This window comes from Bufo gargarizans, chromosome 1 (genome assembly GCF_014858855.1).
Source record: "Bufo gargarizans isolate SCDJY-AF-19 chromosome 1, ASM1485885v1, whole genome shotgun sequence".
NCBI lineage: Eukaryota > Metazoa > Chordata > Amphibia > Anura > Bufonidae > Bufo > Bufo gargarizans.
Window position 1 is genome coordinate 592,387,584 of NC_058080.1, and position 21,710 is coordinate 592,409,293.

Below are 21,710 nucleotides of genomic sequence, written 5' to 3' on the forward strand. Positions count from 1 at the left end.
ATTACCATTTCTTTGGCAGCAATCCAAAAATGTCATGTCTTGGAACAGAGAAGGAAATTTACATAAAACTAATTGTATTCATCTGTCTTAGAATATTCTGCTCCTCATTGTCTCACATGCAGCACAAATAGAATATGTACCGTATGCTGTACATTCATTGAAATGATGATAATAGGCTGATCTTAATTAAATCTACAAGGCAAAGTGCTGTCCTAGTATACAGTCAGGAAAAGTCAGGAATCTTCTCCATTTTGTGAAGCATTTTACGGATATTTTTTCCTCTTGCTTTTATAGTGTTAACATTTTACACAGAATTATAAAGACATTAGGGGGTAATATATCAACCTTGTACGCCAATTGTAAATTTTGTCCATTTTCCACCACACTAACCACTTTTACCAAAAGAAGGAAACTCCCTAAGATGTGCCAGAATTACTATAACTGGTGGCTCACGGATGCCAGTCTTAAAAGGAATCTGCCACCACCCTAGACTGTTTTTAACTGTATGGCAATGTAGCTCTGTTATAGTCATTGCTAAATATATCTTTATATTCAATTCAATGTCTTCTATCCCCCCCAAAAACAAGTTTTTATACATATGCCAATTAGGTTGAAGAGTCCAAGGGGCTGTACTTATCCGTGCTGGAGTCCAGCCACGCCCATCAGCAGTGAGCCCCGCCCCTACCGTCTCTTCTTTACTCCACCTACTAGCTGCGGCAACATCATGTTGCCTCTCCAAATCTTACGCACGGTGGTTTGTTATCTTCTGTTATCTGAACATGCGCCAGTGAGATTTGTGCAAAATGTGGAGAAAAAAAAAACAATGACCCATAAGTCTGCAGTCTTATATCACCTATTAGACTCTTCCAGATGCAGCGCAGAGAAGGCTGCCTGTCAGTTTTAGGCCTCATGCACACAACAATTTTTTTTAGCGGTCCGGAAAACTAGGTTCCTATGTTCCGTGATCCGTTTCCGTTTATGTTTCCGTGTGTCTTCCTTTATTTTTGCAGGACCACCAGACATAAAGGAAAGTAAAAAAAAAAAGTCTAAGACATGCAAATGACAGGAAATAAAATGGACGCGCGGACGCGGATGACAATCTTGTGTGCCTCCGCGTTTTTTAGCAGTCCCATTGACTTGAATAGTTCCATGAACTGTTTTCCGCAAAAATAATAGGACAGGTTATATTTTTTTGACGGACTGGAACCACGGATCACGGACGCGGATGTCAAACGGTGCATTAGCCGAGTTTTGAACGGACCCATTAAAAACCAATGGGTCCGCTGAAAATCACGAAAAACGGCGCAACGGACACAGAATAAATAAAATAAAACGGTCGTGTGCATGAGGCCAAACTTCCAATCCATTCAGTGTTCGTTCGATACTGTACTTATGAAAATGGTGATTGCATTACCAATAGTCACATCAAATATAAAGTTAATACATATTAGGTCTGGGTCAAGAACAAGAAAACTCCTGATCAAGCCAAAACTACACATTGTTGGAATATTTCCCAGTCACCAACCTGAATATCATATCCATCATTTGCTTTATAAAACGCACAGCTGGTTCTTGAAAATATTCTATGTCGCTGCCACCACCAATTCTCTTGAGAGACCAGGCTCGATGACTCACTTGGCTTGAAATCGACCAGTAGTAGAGCTTTCCGAATTCTTTTTCGTCTTGTTATTTTGCTTCTGACTGTATAATAACCTTACTACTCTTTCTCTCTCTCTGTTTTTCCCTATAGTCTGGAGATATCGAGATTACAAATTATAAAACCAAGGACAAATGCCAGCTGAAATTTACCCCATACAGCTACTTCTCAAGAGACATTGCAAGAAAGGTAGAGATTTAGTGTGTGCATGAAATATGGCAACGTTATGTGACACATTTCCACCATAACATAGGATTCAGCTAAAAAAAAAAAAAAAAAAAAAAAAAAAAAACGGGATTGGCATGACTGAAAGTTAAATGGGGTTTCTGGTACTTTAATACTGATGGCCTAGTCCCACGATATATGATTGGCTTGCTCCAACACCCAATCAGCTGTTCTACAATAGCTCCAGCCCTGGAAGTACATAGCTCCATCTATGTAATGTAATTTCTATATTCACTTCAGCGGGATCAGAGCTGCCATAATCAGCTCCGTCCACTACAGAAATGAACAGATCTGTGTAGTTCCAGCATTGACTTCTGGCGCCGCAGAAGGTACAGCAGGGGTGCAGGGTGTCGTGGCACCGCCGATCAGTTGTTGATACTCTGAGGATAGGCCATCAGTTTTAAAGTTTTGGAAAACCCCTTTAAAGGGAACCTGTCACCGGGATTTTGGGTATAGAGCTGAGGACATGGGTTGCTAGATGGCCGCTACCACATCCGCAATACCCAGTCCCCATAGCTCTGTGTGCTTTTATTGTGTTAAAAAACGATTTGATACATATGCAAATTAACCTGAGATGAGTCCTGTCCCTGACTCATCTCACATACAGGACTCATCTCAAGTTCATTTGCATATGTCAGATTTTTTTTTTTTACACAATAAAAGCACACAGAGCTATGGGGACTGGGTATTGTGGATGTGCTAGCGGCCATCTAGCAACCCATGTCCTCAGCTCTATACACAAAATCCCGGTGACAGGTTCCCTTTAAGTGTAGAAATGCTCTTCATTGGCAATCACACAAACACCACCAATGTTAATATTATTGCTAAAGGTTACAAAAAAGCACTGAAACAATTCTCAGAGCAAGTGAGATGATGTCCAGTATAATAATACCAAACAATAGTCTAAGGCCTCTTTCAGACTGGCGAGATTTCCGCGCGGGTGCAATGCGTGAGGTAAACGCATTGCACCCGCACTGAATCCGGACCCATTCATTTCTATGGGGCTGTGCACATGGGCAGTGATTTTCACGCATCACTTGTGTGTTGCATGAAAATCGCAGCGAGCTCTATTTTGTGCGTTTTTCACACAACGCAGGCCCCATAGAAGTGAATGGGGCTGAGTGAAAATCGCAAGCATCTGCAAGCAAGTGCGCATGCGGTGCGATTTTTACGCACGGTTGCTAGGAGACGATCGGGATGGGGACCCGATCATTAATATTTTCCCTTATAACATGGTTATAAGGGAAAATAATAGCATTCTTAACACAGAACGCTTAGTAAAATTTTTTTTTTTTTTAACTCACCTTATCCACATTCACGCAGCCCGGCTTCTCTTCTCTCTTCTTCTTTGCTGATCTGTGAGGAAAAGGACCTGTGGTGACGTCACTGCGCTCATCACATGGTCCATCACATGATCCATCACCATGGGGATGGATCATGTGACGGACCATGTGATGAGCTCAGTGACGTCACCACAGGTCCTTTACCCAGGTCCTGAAGAAAGAAGAGAAGCCGGGCTGCGCGAACAAGTGGATTAAGGTGAGTTAAATATATATTTTTTTTAACCCCTCCATCACTATTTTACTTAGCATTCTGTATTAAAAATGCTATTATTTTCTCTTATAACCATGTTATAAGGGAAAATAATTACATCTACAGAACCTTGAACCCAAACCTGAACTTAAATGAAGAAGTTCGGGTCTGGGTACCACATTCAGTTTTTTATCACGCGCGTGCAAAACGCATTGCACCCGCGCATTAAAAACTGAACATCGGAAGGCAATCGCAGTCAAAACTGACTGAAATTGCGTACCTACTCGCGCGTGTTTGCCGCAATGCACCCGGGACGCATCTGGCCCAAATCCGTGACGCCCGTGTGATAGAGGCCTAAGGGGTTGCTGTGTACAAATGATAATGGTAGTCCAGGCGTACTGGGAGTTGTAGTTTTGCAACAGCTGGAGGGCCGCAGGTTGGGCATCCCTGTTCTACTACATTTTGTCTGCAGGAAAGGGGTTATCTGGAAGGAGACAGTCCCTTTCATGTCCTTTGTACGTGCTGCAGTTAGGTAATGTTGTATTAACTCAGAACGTGACTGCACCAAAGTCCCCCAAGTTATCAATGAGCTTGAGATGAATCCCAGACATAGACTCTAGACAATAAAGAACTGTGTACTTCAAGATGCAGGATCGTGTAGATGAGGTCAGGCAATTATTCCTTACAGGTGGGAAAACAACAGTGTAATGTGAACATTTTCTAATTTTAGGTTGCTGTACTGGATAAATCGGTAGTGTATTTCATTGTAGACATGAAATCATGGTGTGCCGTGGGAGCAGCCACTGTTCTGCTCCTTCAGTAAGCATTTTCACAGTGGTTCCATGCTGAGCGCTGCCTCCTGGACCAAGGAACATATAGTTCTCTCCGCAGTCTCTTTCCTTGCAAGCATGAAAACGCCATGCTTTGTACAAGCCCGCGTCCTCCTGTAGCCAGAGGTGGGCTGCCATTTAACACATTTTGTCCTTTAGGAGATCGTAATGACGGTTGTTCTGGGACATAATTTACAGATTTATTAATGCGGAGTTTACATCTCAAAGAATATTCACTGAAAAGTCTCTGAAAGCTCATAAAATGCTGACCTCAGCACGTTAGTAATATGTTCCTTGGCTTTTCAATATACTGTCGACTGTGTGCACACTAGGATAGATCTGAAATTGTGTTAACCAGAATATGTCATCATGAAAATACAGTTGAATCCTCAGCCATCATGTTATAGAGCAGGAGGAGCTGAGCAGATTGATGTATAGTTATGTAGGAAGAGATTCAGTAGAACATGTATTTTATGCATCTAAACCTTTGCACATGCTGAGCTAAGGAGTCACGTGGGTGGTCCTAATCAGTGACGGTCTTCTCTGTGTGACAGATAGCTGTCAGTCACTGATTAGGACCACCCATGTGAGCCCTTAGGTCGGTATGCACAAATCACCAAACCTTACAGTTGTCACAATGCAGTCAAGCAGGTAACGTTCTCCTGGCATTCACCAAACCCAGACTCGTCCATCAGTCTGTCAGACAGAGAAGCGTGATTCATCCCTCCACAGAACACGTTTCCACTGCACAGGAGTCCATTGTTGAGTTTTAAACCACTGTATCCAATGGTTAGCATGGTGCTTGGTGATATAAGGTTTGCTTGGAGCTGCTCGGCCACAGAATCCCATGTCATGAAGCTCCTGATGCAGAGAAGGTTTGGAGCTCTACAGTTATTAAGTCAGCAGAGCGTTGGTGACGTTTATGCACTCGGTATTCGATCAGACCGCTCTATGACTGGTCTGTCACTTCATGGCTGAGTTGCCTTGGTTCCTAAACACTTCCACCTTACAATAATGCCATTCACATTTGATGGTGGAATATCTAGGAGGGAGGATACTTCACAAACTGACTTGTTGCAACTGTGGCATCCTATTACAATGCCATATTGGAATTCACAGAAATTTTTGTAAAGGCAGACTGTATGGCTAGGGGTTGGATTTTATACACTGAACCTTAGATAAGTCTTGTCTCCTCCATGCTTGAGAGATGAGTCCAGCGTTCTCTGACTCTGAGCCCAGCCACGCCCGCATCCCCTGAATCTCCTCCTTGCTCCCCTAACGTCACAAAGCTAGAGCGCGAGCTTGTGCATTGCAGTTCGTTCCCTGAGACTGATGCCAGCAGAGGGAAGGAACACTATGCCGACACTGCGCATGCGCTAGCTCGTACATCGCAAGATTACGGCGCTCTAGCTTTGTGACGTTGGGGAGCAAGGAGGAGATTCTGAGTATACGGGGTGGTGCTTCACAGTGGGCGTGGCTGGGCCCTGTTAGTAGCCTAATTTACATATCTATAACATCGTTTTTTGGACACAATAAAAGCACAGAGAGCTATGGGGAATGGATATTGCAGATGTGCTAGCGGCCATCTAGCAGCCCATGTCCTCAGCTTTATACCTAAAATCCAGGTGACCGGTTCCCTTTAAGAGGTATGTTCCAATACTTTTCTCCATATAGTATATGGGAAGTGTTTTAGTTGTACACTACTACCCAATATGATGGAAATTACCAAAGGCTATGAACTCTTTTGGGGGCATTATTTCCATTTCACTAATTTTGGGCTAAATATTTTTCCAATTGGTCTTTATTTAAAACATTTCTGCAGTTTTTGTGCTGCAGGGTTAATTTTCAGGTATCTTCATTTCAGTTTCACACTGAGCCCTTCATAATGTTTTTCTGACAGCTATGTATAGCTCTTATTTCTTAATTCCTGACAGCTCATAAACACTCATTATAACTAAATTCTCTTAGAATATGGCTTAAATAAATGTTTGTGAGTTCAAAGATAAGGGCTATACATCCAGCCATCAGAAGAGCAACATGACAGTTCAGTGTCAAAATGAAACTAAGATACTCTGCAAGTTGGCTGAAATGTAACCCTGTAGCACAAAAACTGCAGAACATTTTTAATGAAGTCCAATTGAAAATATGATTTTAAGCCCAAAATGAGTACAATGCAAAAAAGAAATGCCACAAAGGTTTAAGGCTACTTTCACACTTGCGTTAGCAGGGTCCGGCAGGCTGTTCTAATGCTGTTCTGTGCTAATGCTAGCCCACCATGCGCCAGAAGTCCTCTCCGGCCCCAATTAATATAAAGGGGGAGATCCTACAGCATGCTGCATTTTTTTTTTTTTCCGGCCGCCTCTCGGCTTGTTTGCCGTGCTGCAGCCGGACCTCCATCACGCCCCCATTATAGTGAATGGGGCCGGAGAGGACTTCCGGTGGCACGGTGGGTTAGCGTTAGCTGAATCCGGCAGGCTGTTCCCCCGCCAGAACAGCCTGCCAGGCTTGCTGCCACAAGTGGGAAAGTAGCCTAAGTAATTTCCATCATATTGGGTATTAGAACGTTATTGTACTCTATGACTAAAACACTTCACATACAGTATATGAATCCTCTAACGTGTCTGAAATAAACCTGTAGCACAAAAACTGCTAAAAAGTTAAAATAAAGGCCAATTGAAAAAATTCTTTTTAGCCCAAAATGAAATGCAATCATAAAAAATTGTCCCCAAAGGTGTTCATAGCTGTTGTGGGGATTCGCTCTGGTAGACAGGGTGTGCGGACACAGTACAGAGGCAAATTACTAGTTCTTAAATCAAACTTCTGTGTTTATTCACACATAAAGCAAAAACGTCACTTTGCAGTCTTGGTGTTAGTTCACACACAATGGAAAGTCCACATAGCCAAAAAATCACCTTGTTGACAGTTCTGCCTCCAACAGTCCATAGCAGGCTTTTAGGGGGCCTGTTTCCCTTACAGACGGGTCTCAGCCCTCCATCAGGGCACAAGCCTAAGATCCCAGCACACACACCTCCTGAGCTCCACTGTCAGACTGAGGTAATCCTCCTCACCTGGCAGTGCTGGCTGGTTTTTAGGCCTGGCCAAACCCGGCCTGGATCATGGGGAGTAGTCACCCACCCAGCACTTTGAGTACTCCCAGTAAGAGCCGTCCCGGATCAGCTATACAGCCATACTAAGTATTAAGGTTTCAAACAGCAACTGCTGCTGACACATAAAAAAATGGCTCTTACTCCACCGAGGCCAGGAACCTCGGTGACACGTACCTATCATCCATGATGATTCCTTGTACCTTCTTACACTGTTCATAATCTTTTATAGGTTACTGGGGTTGTGACAGATGCAAATGGAAAAGCACATTATGTCCTATCTGGAACATGGGATGAAAAGATGGAATGTGCAAAGATTGTGCAGAGCAGTCAAGGCAATGGCAGCACCGAAGGGAAACAGAAGACAGTGTACCAGACTCTCCCTCCAAAACTGCTATGGAAAAAATACCCCCTACCGTAAGTCTCAACAAAATATAATATGAAAATCTAATGACCGGTGATCATACAGGGAGGGTTAGCTAATTTTTATACCTCGTGTCAGTAATCCTATTGAAGAACACTACTCCAAATTCTTGTTATATAATTGGTCGGTCTGGCCATGAATAATCATAGTAAAGGTTTGCCCCATCTGAACCTGTTCTGAAAATGAAACTGCCCTGAAGATAAACTGATTTCCGTGGATCCAGGTATTGTTGGGTATTAGACCAATGACCCTCACCTGTCCGCAGACTGAAGGTGCCATAGAACTCCAGCAATCAGTGTCCCTTTCACACAGGCATGTCTGCATGGGCGGTTGTCCCTGATACTGCAGCTTGAGGGCTCATGCACACAAATGTATTGCTGTTAGGAAGCGGACCCATTCACTTCAATGTAGCCGCAATAGATGCTGTCCACGTCCGTATGACTGTTGAACAGCACCCGCAAAAAAAAATTGAAAATGTCCTATTCTTGTCCGTTTTATGGACAAGGATAGAATGTTCCATCCTGCAAAATGCAGAACACACAGCCCATATCAGTGTTTGACGGATCCGCAATTTGCAAACCGCAAAGCAGGGTACGGTCATGTGCATGAGCCCTAATACTACAAAACCGAGTGTGACTGAGCTGCAGTACCAGGTGAAGGGACACTTCATTCTGGATAAAAATACTTTTAATCCATACGCAAATGAGCAGTCAAGGGTGGGCCCAAGCCATTCTGTGCTTCGCCCGTCCCTCCCTCTCCTTCATTGACAGCACCAGCCAAAATGATTATGCAGGAACAGGGTCCAAAAAGGAGAAGGAGGGGCTGTCAGCAGGAGGTGCACGGAGTGGCTAGGGCCCACCCTTGATGCACTTAACTTTTCATTTGCATATGGAATAAAAGTCATTTTTCTCCAGAATGAAGTGTCCCTTCACCTGGTACTGCAGCTCAGTCACACTCAGTTTTGTAGTATTAGGGCCCATGCACTTGACCGTACCCTGCTTTGCGGTCTGCAAATTGCGGATCCGTGAAACACTGATATGGGCCGTGTGTTCCGCATTTTGCAGGATGGAACATCCTGGACTCTATAGAACAGTCCTAACCCTTTAAGGCATTGTGGCTGATTTAATGTTGGATTTCCTGGTGACAGACTCCCTTTAACCCCCTTATGATTACCAATACACCTTTTTACGGTGGCCACTACCACTAAGGGGCCTTATGCTGGGCCACCGCCTCTTCATGGTGGCCCAGACTAAGCACTGCACAGGTCCCAGCAGAGAGTGGGGGCTTGGCGGTCATATGAGAGCAGCATTCCTGCTCTAACAGTCCAGACCTGCAGGAGCGACGATCCGGGCTGTTTAACCCCTCACATATCGCCAGCAAAGGTGCTCGCCACATGTAAGTGGTTTCAGAGGGAGCGGACTCTGTATCCGATTGGCATCCTGCAAATGGATCGCAGGGTGCCGGTATCAGTAAAGGCTGGTCGAGGCCTAGCATAGCACTGACGTTAAAATACAATACACGATAGAAATAGTGTATTGTATTTTATTTTAGAAGTGATCAAAAGATCACCTATTATAGTCCCCTTGAGAGACTATTAAATGGTTAAAAAAAGTTTTAAAAAATGTATTAAATGAAAAATTCCAATAAAATAATATGCTTTTTTCCATTGAGAAAACACTTTTCAATGGAAAAAATTACAAAAATAAAATCTCCACGTTTCGTATCGCTGCATCCACAACAACCCGCACTATGCAAATATCATGTAAAAATCCCAGAATTGCTGCATTTTCCTTAGTTGCCACAAAAAAAAAACTGAATAAAAAGCAATCAAAAACAAGCATGGCTCCACAGAAAGGAAAACTAAAAATCTTGGGAAGCGATGATGCAAAATCACTTCCTTTTTAAAAAAAAATTTTTAAAAAGGGATTTTATTGTGAAAAAAATAGTAAAATGCAAAAAAAAAACTATATGTATTTGGTATCACTGTAATCCTACTGACCCAGAGAATAAAGTTATTATGGTATTTATGCTGAAAAATGAATGCCCAAAAATTTCGAACATAAAAGTAGTATTGCTGTTTTTTCCTTTTTCCCTCCCAGAAAGAGATAATAAAAGCTAATCAATACGTTATGCATACCCAAAACTTGCACCATTAAAAACTAAAACTTGTCCTGCAAAAAACCAACCCTACATACATATACTTAAAAGTAAAAAAGTTATAGCTCTTGGAAGGCCACAATGAAAACATGAAAAAAATTGCTTGGTCAGTAAGGCCCAAAAGAGGCTGGTCTTTAAAGGGTTTTGGTCTAAAGTAGGCTTGTCACTAAGGGGCTAAGGAGAGACCATGTAATACATAGATGCAGTGTGTCTGCCATGGTCCTGTTCTGGATGTATGTATTTCAAAAGCACTGCTTGTGCGGTCACGCCAGCTACGTACCGTATTTTTCGCTTTATAAGGCTCACTTCTTCGTCTTATAAAGCGAATGGTGCAATCGCCGGCCGCTATGCTGCACAGCGCGGCCTGCGATTTATCAGTTACAGTTAACTTCTATCACGCGGGGTGGGAGGAGGGGCTGGAGGCCGGCAACTGCTGTTGCACTCTGGGCCCAGTGCAGTCACTGTACTGCATTACACCGGGCCCCGCTCACAGCAGTCTTCATATGTAAAGTCTATTCATGTAATCCTCAACCAGTGGCTTTGCTTTGCTAAACTACCGTAATCTTCTGTAGTAGTACTCACTATCAAAGCAGCGGGCAGACCGGCAGCGTAACGTCACTCACTTGGTCATGCTCCTCCCACTTCATTAATGAAGCTGGCGGAGCAGGAGAGTGACTGAGTGAGTGACGTGACACTTCTGGCTTGCCCGCTGCTTTGATAGTGAGTACTACTACAGCAGTGGCTCTGCTTTGTTATTAGTTTAACAAAGCAGAGCCACTGGTTGAGGATTACATGAATAGACTTTACATGTGAAGACTGCTGTGAGCGGGGCCTGGTGTAATGGGGGTCACTATTTTCAAAGGGACATGAGAGGACACAGAGGGGACCAGCATAAGATGCTATATGTGTGTCATCCACAGATCCCCCCCCCCCATAACAGTGTCATCCACAGATCCCCCATAACAGTATCATCTACAGATCCCCCATAACAGTGTCATCTACAGATCCCCCCATATGAGTGTATCATCCACAGATTCCCCTATAACAGTATCATCTACAGATCCCCCATAACAGTGTCATCCACAGATCCCCCCATATGAGTGTATCATCCACAGATTCCCCTATAACAGTATCATCTACAGATCCCCCATAACAGTGTCATCCACAGATCCCCCCATATGAGTGTATCATCCACAGATTCCCCTATAACAGTATCATCTACAGATCCCCCATAACAGTGTAATCCACAGATCCCCCCATATGAGTGTATCATCCACAGATTCCCCTATAACAGTATCATCTACAGATTTCCTATAACCGTGTTATCCACAGATCCCCCCCCTATCAGTGTGTGTGATCCACAGATCCCCCATAACAGTGTCATACACAGATCCCCATAATAGTGTCATCCACAGACCACCATTAGTTCGAAACCCACCAAAAGCAGCACTTTTGGTACAAAATATTTTTTATCTTATTTTCCTCCGTAAAAACCTAGGTGCGTCTTATCATCAGATGTGTCTTATAAAGCGAAACATACGGTACATACACATAGTTCTCCACTGGTTTTCCTGGAATGCTCTTTCGCTTTCCTCATACAGTATAAAGGCTCAGTTATTTCATTTGCTCTATAAAAAAGAAACATGCATTATTGATCTCTGCAATGTTGGGTTAGATCATTACTTTTCTGATTCTACAGATGAATTGACTGACTTTCATGCAGAGAGATTTCATTAACCTTTGATGCCAGAAAAGGTTCTTGTCTACATTGGCAATCAACAATGATGCTAATTGTAGAGCACTTTACAGGACTTTGAACAGCAAAGGTCACTTACAGAAGTGTGGCAGACATGCCTATACATATTCAAGTTTCACAGTTTGTTTTTTCATTGCATTTGTTACATGTTAAGAAAGTCAACCATAGACTCCCATTAAATAAAATAAAAATACTTAAAGCACTTTTTTTTGGGGGGGGGGGGATCCCTTTGTCAACTACACTGTTCAATACAGTTAAAAAAAGGAAACGCAAAAGCATACAACCCAAATGACACTGTCTAGTATACGATATTTCAGAATTCTGGATTAGCCGCCATATTAGTCAGACTTCCAAACATCAAAGTCTGGATTTTATCTTTTATCTTTGATAAGCCATAACAATTATTTGTTTTTCACAGCGAGAACGCAGAAAATATGTATTTCTTTTCTGAACTTGCCCTTACACTAAATGAACCTGATGACAGCACTGCCCCTACGGATAGCCGGCATCGGCCAGACCAGCGATTAATGGAGAATGGCAAGTGGGATGAGGCCAATGTGGAGAAGCAGCGGCTAGAGGAGAAACAGAGGGCTGTTCGAAGGAGGAGAGAGGCAGAGGCGGTGGAGGCTTTAGAAGAAGGTATACAAACCTTGTCTACTAAACTGTAATGATACACACCAAATGGTAGTTAGGGCCAAAAGAAGTGAATCCTGCCACCAACTCTTTACAGGGTGTTATGTGACCCATCTGAACAGTATCAGGGGCAGGAAGCTTTTAGGCCAAGCGACAGTCAGTTTCAGAATAATAATAGTCTATGGGTGTATTGATGTGTCCGTTTTTTTTTTTTTTTATGGACCATGAATACAGGAAGTCAACAAATAGGACATATCCTATTGTTGTCCGTTTTGATGGCTTGATGTATCCCCATAGAAGTCAATGGGCCCATTTTTAACAGCCATTGTACAGAAGGTAATGTGTCTGATGGCTGTTTAAAACAGGTTGATTGCTAGGAGACGCTGAAGAGAAGCAGGGAAATCCTGACATGTGTCTGTTTTCTTTTTAATGGGCATTAAAAACGGATAGTGAATGGATGATAAATGGCCGTTAAAAATGGTTAGACAGCCAGGAAATGGCTAAAAAAAAAATTGTGACACACGGATGCAAAATGCCCATGAAAAACTGGCAGCTTAAAGGGGTGACCCCATGATTGATGTAAAAAATGAAAATCATATAGTACATGACAGTCTCTTTCTAACAAAGCTAGAACCAGCCCTGCACCTCACATGGATCCAGAGATCTCCCCATTCATTGCTCTGATAGATTTATATCAAGCTGAAGCCTCAAGGGGAGTGTCTTTCCTTCTGCAGCTCAGGGGGCGTGTCTCAGCTCTCCCTATCAGAGTTCAGCAGGCAGTTGAAGGATGAAACTGAGCATGTGCGGCCATCTCAGGGAGCAGGACGAAGGAAGAGAACAAACAGCAGGTGGCGCCATATAGATACATTTTATTGAATAACTCGGTGGCTATGCTAAATTTTTAGTTACGTGCCATTACAAAAGTACTCAGATCCAGGTGCTGGTTTGAAAACTGTAGAATATTTGTCATGGGACAACCCCTTTAAAAGGTTTTAATGCCCATTTATTCTTCACTGTTGTGTGAATGTAGCCTAACAGGTCCTAAATTCACACTTTGGATGCTACTTGGTAAACACAATTTCACCCTTTTAGGGTAATGCATTCTCAGTATATGGTGGTCATTCTCGAGGGTGCCTATTGTATGGCCTGTGGTGGACGCTCTAATATAAAATGGAAGTCCTTACAGGTTGTTCCTACATACTTTACCCATCATAATGATCGTCATGTTCTGTTACATGCTCTTTTCCATCCACTTTTACCTTTTCTTTGCAGGTAATGACTATGAAGGATATCAGCCATTGTGGTTTGAGAGGAAGGTCAATCCATACACCAATGAGCTCATGTGTGTTTATAAAGGAGGATACTGGGAGTCCAAGGAAAAGCAAGACTGGTCTAAATGTCCTGATATTTTCTGACAGAGCCCGGGTCAACACAAGCTTACAGATCTCGCCGCCCTCAATGTGGTGGCTGCATACACCAGGCTAAGACTCTTCAACGCTCAGGAACAGGCACCAAGGGCCGACTTCCAATGTGAACCAAGCAGAAATACAAACCAAAACACATGCCAAAATAGCCACATCTGAGCGGGAAAATCAGAGGGGGACAGGGATCTGAAGTGTATTTTCTAAAGATTTTTGTTTTACAAAATTGGAATTTCTTTTTTATCAACTAATAAGAGTTGGGAATAAGAATATTTATTTTAACATTTGCTATATAAACACGTACATACGTCAGTGTATAAATATATATATATCTAGGACTGGGCTTTGTTCAGTAAGGGTTTCCTCTCGTACGTACAATCTTAGACTCTGAGCAAAGCTTAGGAAATGAAGGTACTCTTAGCTATATTATTTATTTCTGTACATTAGATGCATATGTATATTCTTGTTAACAAATTATAAGCTTTTAATTATGGGCAGGGTGGAAATCACAGATTCTGATGGCCACTTGTACAGTTCTTGAAAACTTAGTACACTAAATGATGGGTCTGGTGTTACAGATAGGATCACTGTGTAATAACATCACTTTATTTTTTAATTTACTAGTGCACTTTTATTGACACTTCCAAAGATTTTCCCTCTTTTACTAGGCAATTCTGTCCATGCTCTAACTAGAATAAGGTGAAATGGTGTCCCATAGGACATCACTACCTTGTAAGCTTGGGCCATAATGACTGGTTAGTCAACTATTTCATTGCATTGCATGGGTTTATCTCAAGGCATTGTTCCGACTTTACTCTTTTTTCGTTATTTGGTAGTGGTGAGTATAAATGTTGTATAACCTAGGTCTTGGGCACACCACCTTAGTTGTAGAAATGCATAATATGATGCTATATTATGCAGGTGTTCTTCACTAGAGACATTAGGGGAGATTTATTAATGCTTGTTAAAAAGTCACAAATTATGGAGCACACCATATTTGTGCCATGATTTGCAACTTTTTATTACTTCAACTTCTTGTCACTTTTCTAAACCGGCAAGGAGAGAGTATGTGGCTTAGCGGAGCCTCTGCTGCCCACTAGATTTAGAAACCGGCATAAGTTATAGCTCAATTCTTCGTCAGCTGGCATAGGTTTGAGTTTCTGGAGCACGCGGCTAGAGATGTTCCTGATTTATTAAGAGACATGTGCACCTTTTATTCCAGTGCATAGTGGATCAAGACTGGAGTATGGGAATGCCAGTTTTGATAAATCTCCCCCCATTGTTTCTCGGAGAGGATACAATGCTACCATATAGCAGCAGAGTAGTTACACTGCACCGTAGTGTATGTAAAAGGTATGCACCGGGAGGACTTCCTTACAGTGTGTGCCACTACATACAGTGGCATAAGTTGGCCGTAGGCTTTCATGTTAAAACATATACTGCAAGGTATCCAGGTTTTAATAGATGCCTCCAAACTCTTTTCCTCAACTAAGCTAAATCATACAGCAAAAAAGGTATGCCATAGTATACCAGCCAAATAGAAGAGAAAAAGACATTCTGTCAAGTGGACCAGGGTCTATGAATACATTTGACGTATGCGCTGAAAGCTTTCCCAGCAGATAGGCTAAGTGTACACTGGAGAGAATATGCACCCTAGCAAGGATCCATACAGACTCTGTCTTCCATCATACAAGGTCCACCCATGGCTTTTCTGTTTGCATGAAGACTTAGTCCAGACACTGTGCATCTCCTAAACATCAGATAAATTAATATTCATTTCTTGCTTAGAAGGTGCTATTGTAAGGACAGTGACCAGCACTCGAGATACTCGCACATAACTGTCTTACTCGTATTCTTACTCATCCTCAAGTATCCAATATGATTTATGGATACTGATAAAACAGAAGTACATTTTTTTTTTTTTATTATTGAAGTCATGAGGCCGTGGACCTCTGAGTTGACAGTGGTGCTTAGTCCCTTTTGTGGCTGAATGATCACCCATAATTTGCAATTTATAAAGCATTGGGGTCTGTTAATGGAAAGCCAATCCAAACTGGATCAAAATGCAGCTTGTTGGTGATACAACCAAGAGCGATATACAGTAGACTGGAGACAGTTTTAACCAAGCAAAACATTAAATCCCATTACAATACACTCAATGCACTACATATACATTCCACTTAAAGGGTTTATCCGAATTCTAAAAGATCCCCTCCAAGGCACAGGCCCCTCGTATACATTATACTTGCCTGCTCCCTGGCACCCTCGTTGCTCCGGATCCCTGCAAGGCAGCTGCTGCATCTCCCCTTTGCGCGGATCAAAACATCCGGGACTGAGTGGAGCAGCTAATAGCAGGCCGTGACGAGTCCCCTTGAGGTTGGTCACCATCGCAGTCTGCTAATGGCTGCACCCCTGTCACCGGATGTTTTGATCCGTATGACAGGGAGATGCAGCGGCGGCCATGCAGGAACCTGGAGCAATGTGGGTGGCGGGGAGCAGATAAGTATAATGTATATGAGGGGCCCGGGCATTTGGGGGAATCTTTCAGAATTTGGATAACTCCTTTAACAATTTGGTTTCTTTTTTTTTGTTGTTCTTTTTTTTTTTAACAGGTATAAGAAACAACCAAAAAATGGATCCCTGGTAAAGTCTAGTTTTTTCCAATTGTCACGACCCATTCAGATGTAATGTCACATTATTTTTAAGAACACCGTCTAAATGCAGAAAGTCATTATTAGGCTTCAGTAAAAAGAATAAATCATTTTATATCAAGTATATTAAAAGAATCAATTTACCTTTTTATATAGACATCATGGTGAGGTAGCTGCAGTGACTATTGACAGCTCTTATGTTCAGTTTTAATGTGTTAACTACTCTTTCTGTTACCTGTCTAGAAATCACGGGGCTATAATCTACCCCATATGGTGTGTAATACCTAGAGAAGTTTTAGACATTTCACTAGAAATTTTCTTCCTAGTATTATTGCTGCTGTATATTTCTATATCTATATAACAGTGTAAGGATTGGTGTATATAAAATCAGGACTATACTAGGGACTTTTAAAACAACAAGTTAGGGGTCTGTGGCAAACCTAATTCTAGCACAGAACCATGACCGGCAGTTCATCCAAGAGCTGAATGAATGAAAGGGCAGATCTGACTATCGGATAGCTGGTAAATATTACATATTGAGGGTCTTCCAACAAACATCTCAGACATGTATCAGCCAGTCTCATCTAGAAATGCTGACAATCTGTGAGCCTAGCGTAACCCTGACATCTGCAAATGGAGGTTAATAAAGGTTCTCACGGGTTGAATTCCAACCTGTTAATCCATTTTCCCTGGAGATGAGATGTTCCAAAAGGGTCCGGCAGCTGATGATCCCCCTCTCCTGTTAAGCGTGAGTTGGGTATGCTAGCTGGCCAGTCGGTTGACGGCTCTGTGATGTCTATGGGAAGCTCCAGGCTGTGTTCACACATATCTTTCCGATGGCTCATGTACACAATCTTAGTATGGCTCTGTACTGGCAGGGGACTGTATTACAGAACCCATCGAAGTGTATGGGAAGATATTGTATCTCCATATGCTTCCAGTTTCATAAGGAATGTGATAAAACATGGCATGCCTTATCAGATGCCTATCACAAAAACTACTAACAGAAAACTTCTTCTATCCACTTTTACATAAAGAAAATGAAAACCGCGTGCGATAGTGCCAGCGTGGAGTTGGTCTGACGACTACAATGCCGTGAGCTTCCTTACTTTAGCCAGTAGGTCATAACTTTACCAAACACCTCCGGTGTAAATGTATTCAGACCAATCTATGATCATTACACAGTAAGTTGCTGTCTGTACCTAACATTTTTGGAGGATCTGGATATATCTCATGTTAAGCAGGATTATCTAGATTTTCAGTTCCTCGATTTAGCAGGCATGTTTCTTAAAGCTCCTTTAAGCCACATTCACAAGGCCTGATGATCGGGTCAACTATCTGGAACAAGCGTTCCTACAAACGCTTGTTCCCAATAATCTGTCGTGTAAAGGTGCCGCATATCACCTGATGAACGACTGAAACGATCAGTTCATTGGGTATAATCATCTGACGTGTGGACACCTCAATCATTGCCTAAACGGCACTATGCTGCCCAGGAACCATGATTTTGTATGGGGACGAGCGACAGCAGCAGACACCGCTCGTCCTTTTACAGTGGAGGTGATCCTGTCAGTTGACTGCTCCCTGCCACACCTAAATACGGCTTAAAACAAACCAATGATAGGCAATTTTTGTGAACTAGCATCCACAGGAATGCTCGTTCCTGATAACTGACTTGTGTAAAGGTGCCGCTGATCACCCGATAAACGAGCATTAGGTGAAATAATCGTTGATGTTGTCGCCTAAATCATCATCTAAACAGGGATCCGCTGCTCAGAAACATTGAATCTGTATCTGTACGATTGTTGGTCCCCATAGAGAACAGATAACTGTTGCATGTGAATGCAGCTCTTGCCTCCTCCGACAGTTATCGGGAACGGATTGCCTGCTGTGTTGGCCTAGGTAAATGGGCCTTTACCTTTCCGGGAAATGTGACTGTAGAGGAAGGACGGGTGCCAGGGCCTCTCCAATATCTATGTACTCTCTAAACTGGCTATAGTTTTCTTGTTATACACAGAGGTGTTTATATAGGATCTTGCGGTGATAATTTTATAGTGCCTGAATCTGCTGCCTTTAAACATCATGCAAAGCCTTTCAGTCATGGCTCTATCACAATAGTGAGATTTTTGCAGGTAGTTCAATCCGTATTATATTACATGGTGCAGTCAGATGTTTAGAAGCAAGCAGCTCCACAATACTGTAGTCTACTAATGCAATATAAAAGGTTCGAGGAATACAGGTAGAATCAAGGTACAAGGTCACAGGAATGACGCTTCCAATTGTATCACCAATAAAACAATAGCTCCCATTCAATCCTGTGTAAATCTCAGGGTGTAGAATTTAAAGTGACTCTCCGGTTCAAGAAAATCTGCATTAAGAGTGGATTCAAAAATGTGGCTTTTGGTGCATTAAAAATTTTTTTTTGCAGAAAAAACACCAGCTATAGATGTTAGCTAAAATTCTATGGAAACATGAAATGCAGTACACATGTTTTGGGGTTTTTATGCTACTGGCATTTTTGTGTCCCTGGCATTTTATTTCTAAAGGCAGCAGGTTGACGCAATGGCATGTTTCTGTCTATGCTACACACCTATAGGAAACAAATGCCATCCACACTTTTTGGGGAAAAAAGCAAGCTTTTTCTAAACCACTTTTTGGCAATAAAAAAAAGCTAGACATAATTTGTGTGTGGAGGAAGCCTAACTGAGGAAGGGACAGAACACTTGCCTGGTGCCCTCCTTTTCATCTATTCTGCTGCAGATCTGTTGATTTCCAGGCCCCTCTTCTGCCATCCAAGATGGCCATGCCTCGCCTTGGACTACTCACTGCGCATCAGTATTCCAAAATGCTTCCTGCTGCCATCGGGCCGGCCAGCGCTTCTACTGCAAACAGCCCTGACCAATCCAGATGCATCTCTGGACAAGAAGGTAGTGTTTTGGACCATAGATGCACAGTGTCTGAGAAGCCGTGTGGCAGAAGAGGAGCCCTGGAATCAGCAAATATGCGGATGAAAGATGGGCATTTTTTTTTTTTTTGTACTTGGGGGGGGGGGGGGGGGGGGTCACTTTCGACACTTATCATTATCTCAATTAGGTAAAATGTCTGATCCCATCACTGTGAAGTCTCAATGACAAGAAGGGATGGAGGACTTGGGGTCAGAATACGATAAACAGAATAACCAAAGGATGAATGGACATGAACTGGTAATGGATGGACAGTGAATTAAATGACTGTACTGTTGCAAACATGGCGGCTGTATTGAAATGTGAATAAAGGAGAAAAGCTGCGTACAGATTCACACGCTCCGGGAATGTGTTTCGTGTCTCTCTGACGCCGAGCTGTGTAGATTGTGACATTTTGAAAGACTGTAATAAAAGCACAACCTGTTTTGTGGCGCAGAAACAATTACACAAACCAATAAATGATACGATCAGATCTTGTTGTCGTGGTTTAATCACAGGGTGAACTTGATGAGGCCGTCCTTCATTCTGGAATATAAGGATGACTTCATACAGACCAGAAATTTGGGCCCTGGGAAATAAAGGTGTGGGCCCTCTTACCAACCACTTGATTTGGGTGAATACAACTCATTTGAGGGTCACTTCCTACAGAGCTGAGTTATGATACTTTTTCTTAATATGGAAATTAGGGCCTTTGGTGCAGTGAGGGTGTCACCATTGCTCTTGTTGCACCCAAGCGCCGCTCATTTCTGTGGTCAGCCCCTCCCTCTGTGCTTTGCCGCTGCCTGTTCCCGTCAATCAAAGCAGCGAGGGAGAGTTGTCTATGCAAACAGTTGGAGAGAGAGATCGCTGGGCACAGATTCGCATCCGCAAATTTGTATCATATCGTGCAGGATGTTTTTATCTTAGTTTTTTCTGTGATTTTTTAGTTTATGTAGTGTTTGCTTGAGGGAGTGGCACCTTCAAGTGTGAATGCGCACCTAGTATCTTGGGAGTAGCATTCCTCTGCACTTTTGCCCCCCTCCTCTATCCAATGAGCACCTTAATTAGGTGGTACATATGGCTGTGCTTGCTCCTCCTCCCATTGGTTGCTTGATGCACATGGAGGTTACTAGGAGCAGCACACCATATGTGCGGTGTCTGCGCTCCTGAACATAGAAGCCCAACGGCTTAGGTAGGTTTAGCGTAGGACCCGCTTGACCTGAGACCACCTTGACGCTTGGTGGCGGGCTTAGATGTGTTTTGATCAAAATATATTGACTAAGTGTCTCAGACATTATCATATCAGGGTGAGGACTTAGTCCATATATAGTGCTTGCATCTGCTTTAATAAGTGCATTATTATCTTGTCTCTGTGGTTTTCTTCTATCCTCAAACTGCGGCCCTCCAGCTGTTGTAAAACTACAACTCCCACAATGCCCTGCTGTAGGCTGATACCTGTAGGCTGTTCGGGCATGCTGGGAGTTATAGTTCTGCAACAGCTGGAGGGCTGCAGTTTGAGGATGTCTGCTCTAAATGATCAGGTGGCTGTAGGTATTACTTCTGGCATTTGGCCCTCAGTCGTTGCCCTAATGGAACATATTTTGTGGTTGTATTACACGTGTCAGGAGAAACAAGCTGTTCCACATAAAAACTATAGACTGGAAGATGGCAGCCTGTGTTTTTCAAATCCGTTCACAGACTACATAAAACATATCTCGCCTTCATATTCAGGGAGGAATAACTTCAAAGGAGATGTCACACAAAAGACATTTATCACCTATCCACAAGACATGTGATTGATTTGTCTGATCGCGGGGCCCTCACTGCTGGAAATCGCATCAGTCGCTAGAACGGTGTTCTCTGAGCCCCCCATTCCTTCTCAGCGCTCAAGCACTGTGGTCACATATGTGCACTGCCATTCAGTTCTCTAGGACTAATGGAAATGGTACTCAACTCTTTCAGTCATCCCCACAGGCAGTGAAGTGCCAGGGAGCATGTGTGGTCACCGCTCAGTTTCAGCAGTCACGCAGTGAGTAGGAATGAGGGGGCTTGAGACCTGTTCCAATGCCGGGGGGGGGGGGGGTTTCCAGTGGTATAAAGGTGATAAATGTCCTTTGTGGGGAAACCACTTTGAATCTGAAACTATTGGGGCCATTTATTAAACTGGTGTAAAGTAGAACTGGCTTAGCTGCCCATAGCAACCAATCAGATTCCTCCTTCCATTTTTCACAGCTCCTTTGGTAAATGAGAGGTGGAATCTGATTGGTTGCTGTGGGCAGCTAAGCCACTTCTACTTTACACCAGTTTGATAAATGACCCTATATATTAGAAAAGTGATATTTATGCAGTTCAGTGATGTGATCCTGCCGAGGAATTA

At 42.8% G+C, this 21,710-nt stretch overlaps 1 protein-coding gene across 4 annotated transcripts in view; it reads left to right on the forward strand.

The window, feature by feature from the left end:
• OSBP2 (oxysterol binding protein 2) overlaps positions 1-19,826 on the forward strand; it is a 273,565-nt gene extending 253,739 nt beyond the window's left edge. For all 4 annotated transcript variants that reach the window (XM_044275848.1, XM_044275846.1, XM_044275845.1 and 1 more), the window contains 4 exons: positions 1,751-1,846; positions 7,582-7,766; positions 12,105-12,325; positions 13,592-19,826. In XM_044275848.1, coding sequence (XP_044131783.1) covers positions 1,751-1,846; positions 7,582-7,766; positions 12,105-12,325; positions 13,592-13,734 — 645 coding nt within the window. In that variant the 3' untranslated portion in view covers positions 13,735-19,826. The remainder of the gene's footprint in view (positions 1-1,750; positions 1,847-7,581; positions 7,767-12,104; positions 12,326-13,591) is intronic.
• Positions 19,827-21,710: the final 1,884 nt, after the last annotated feature.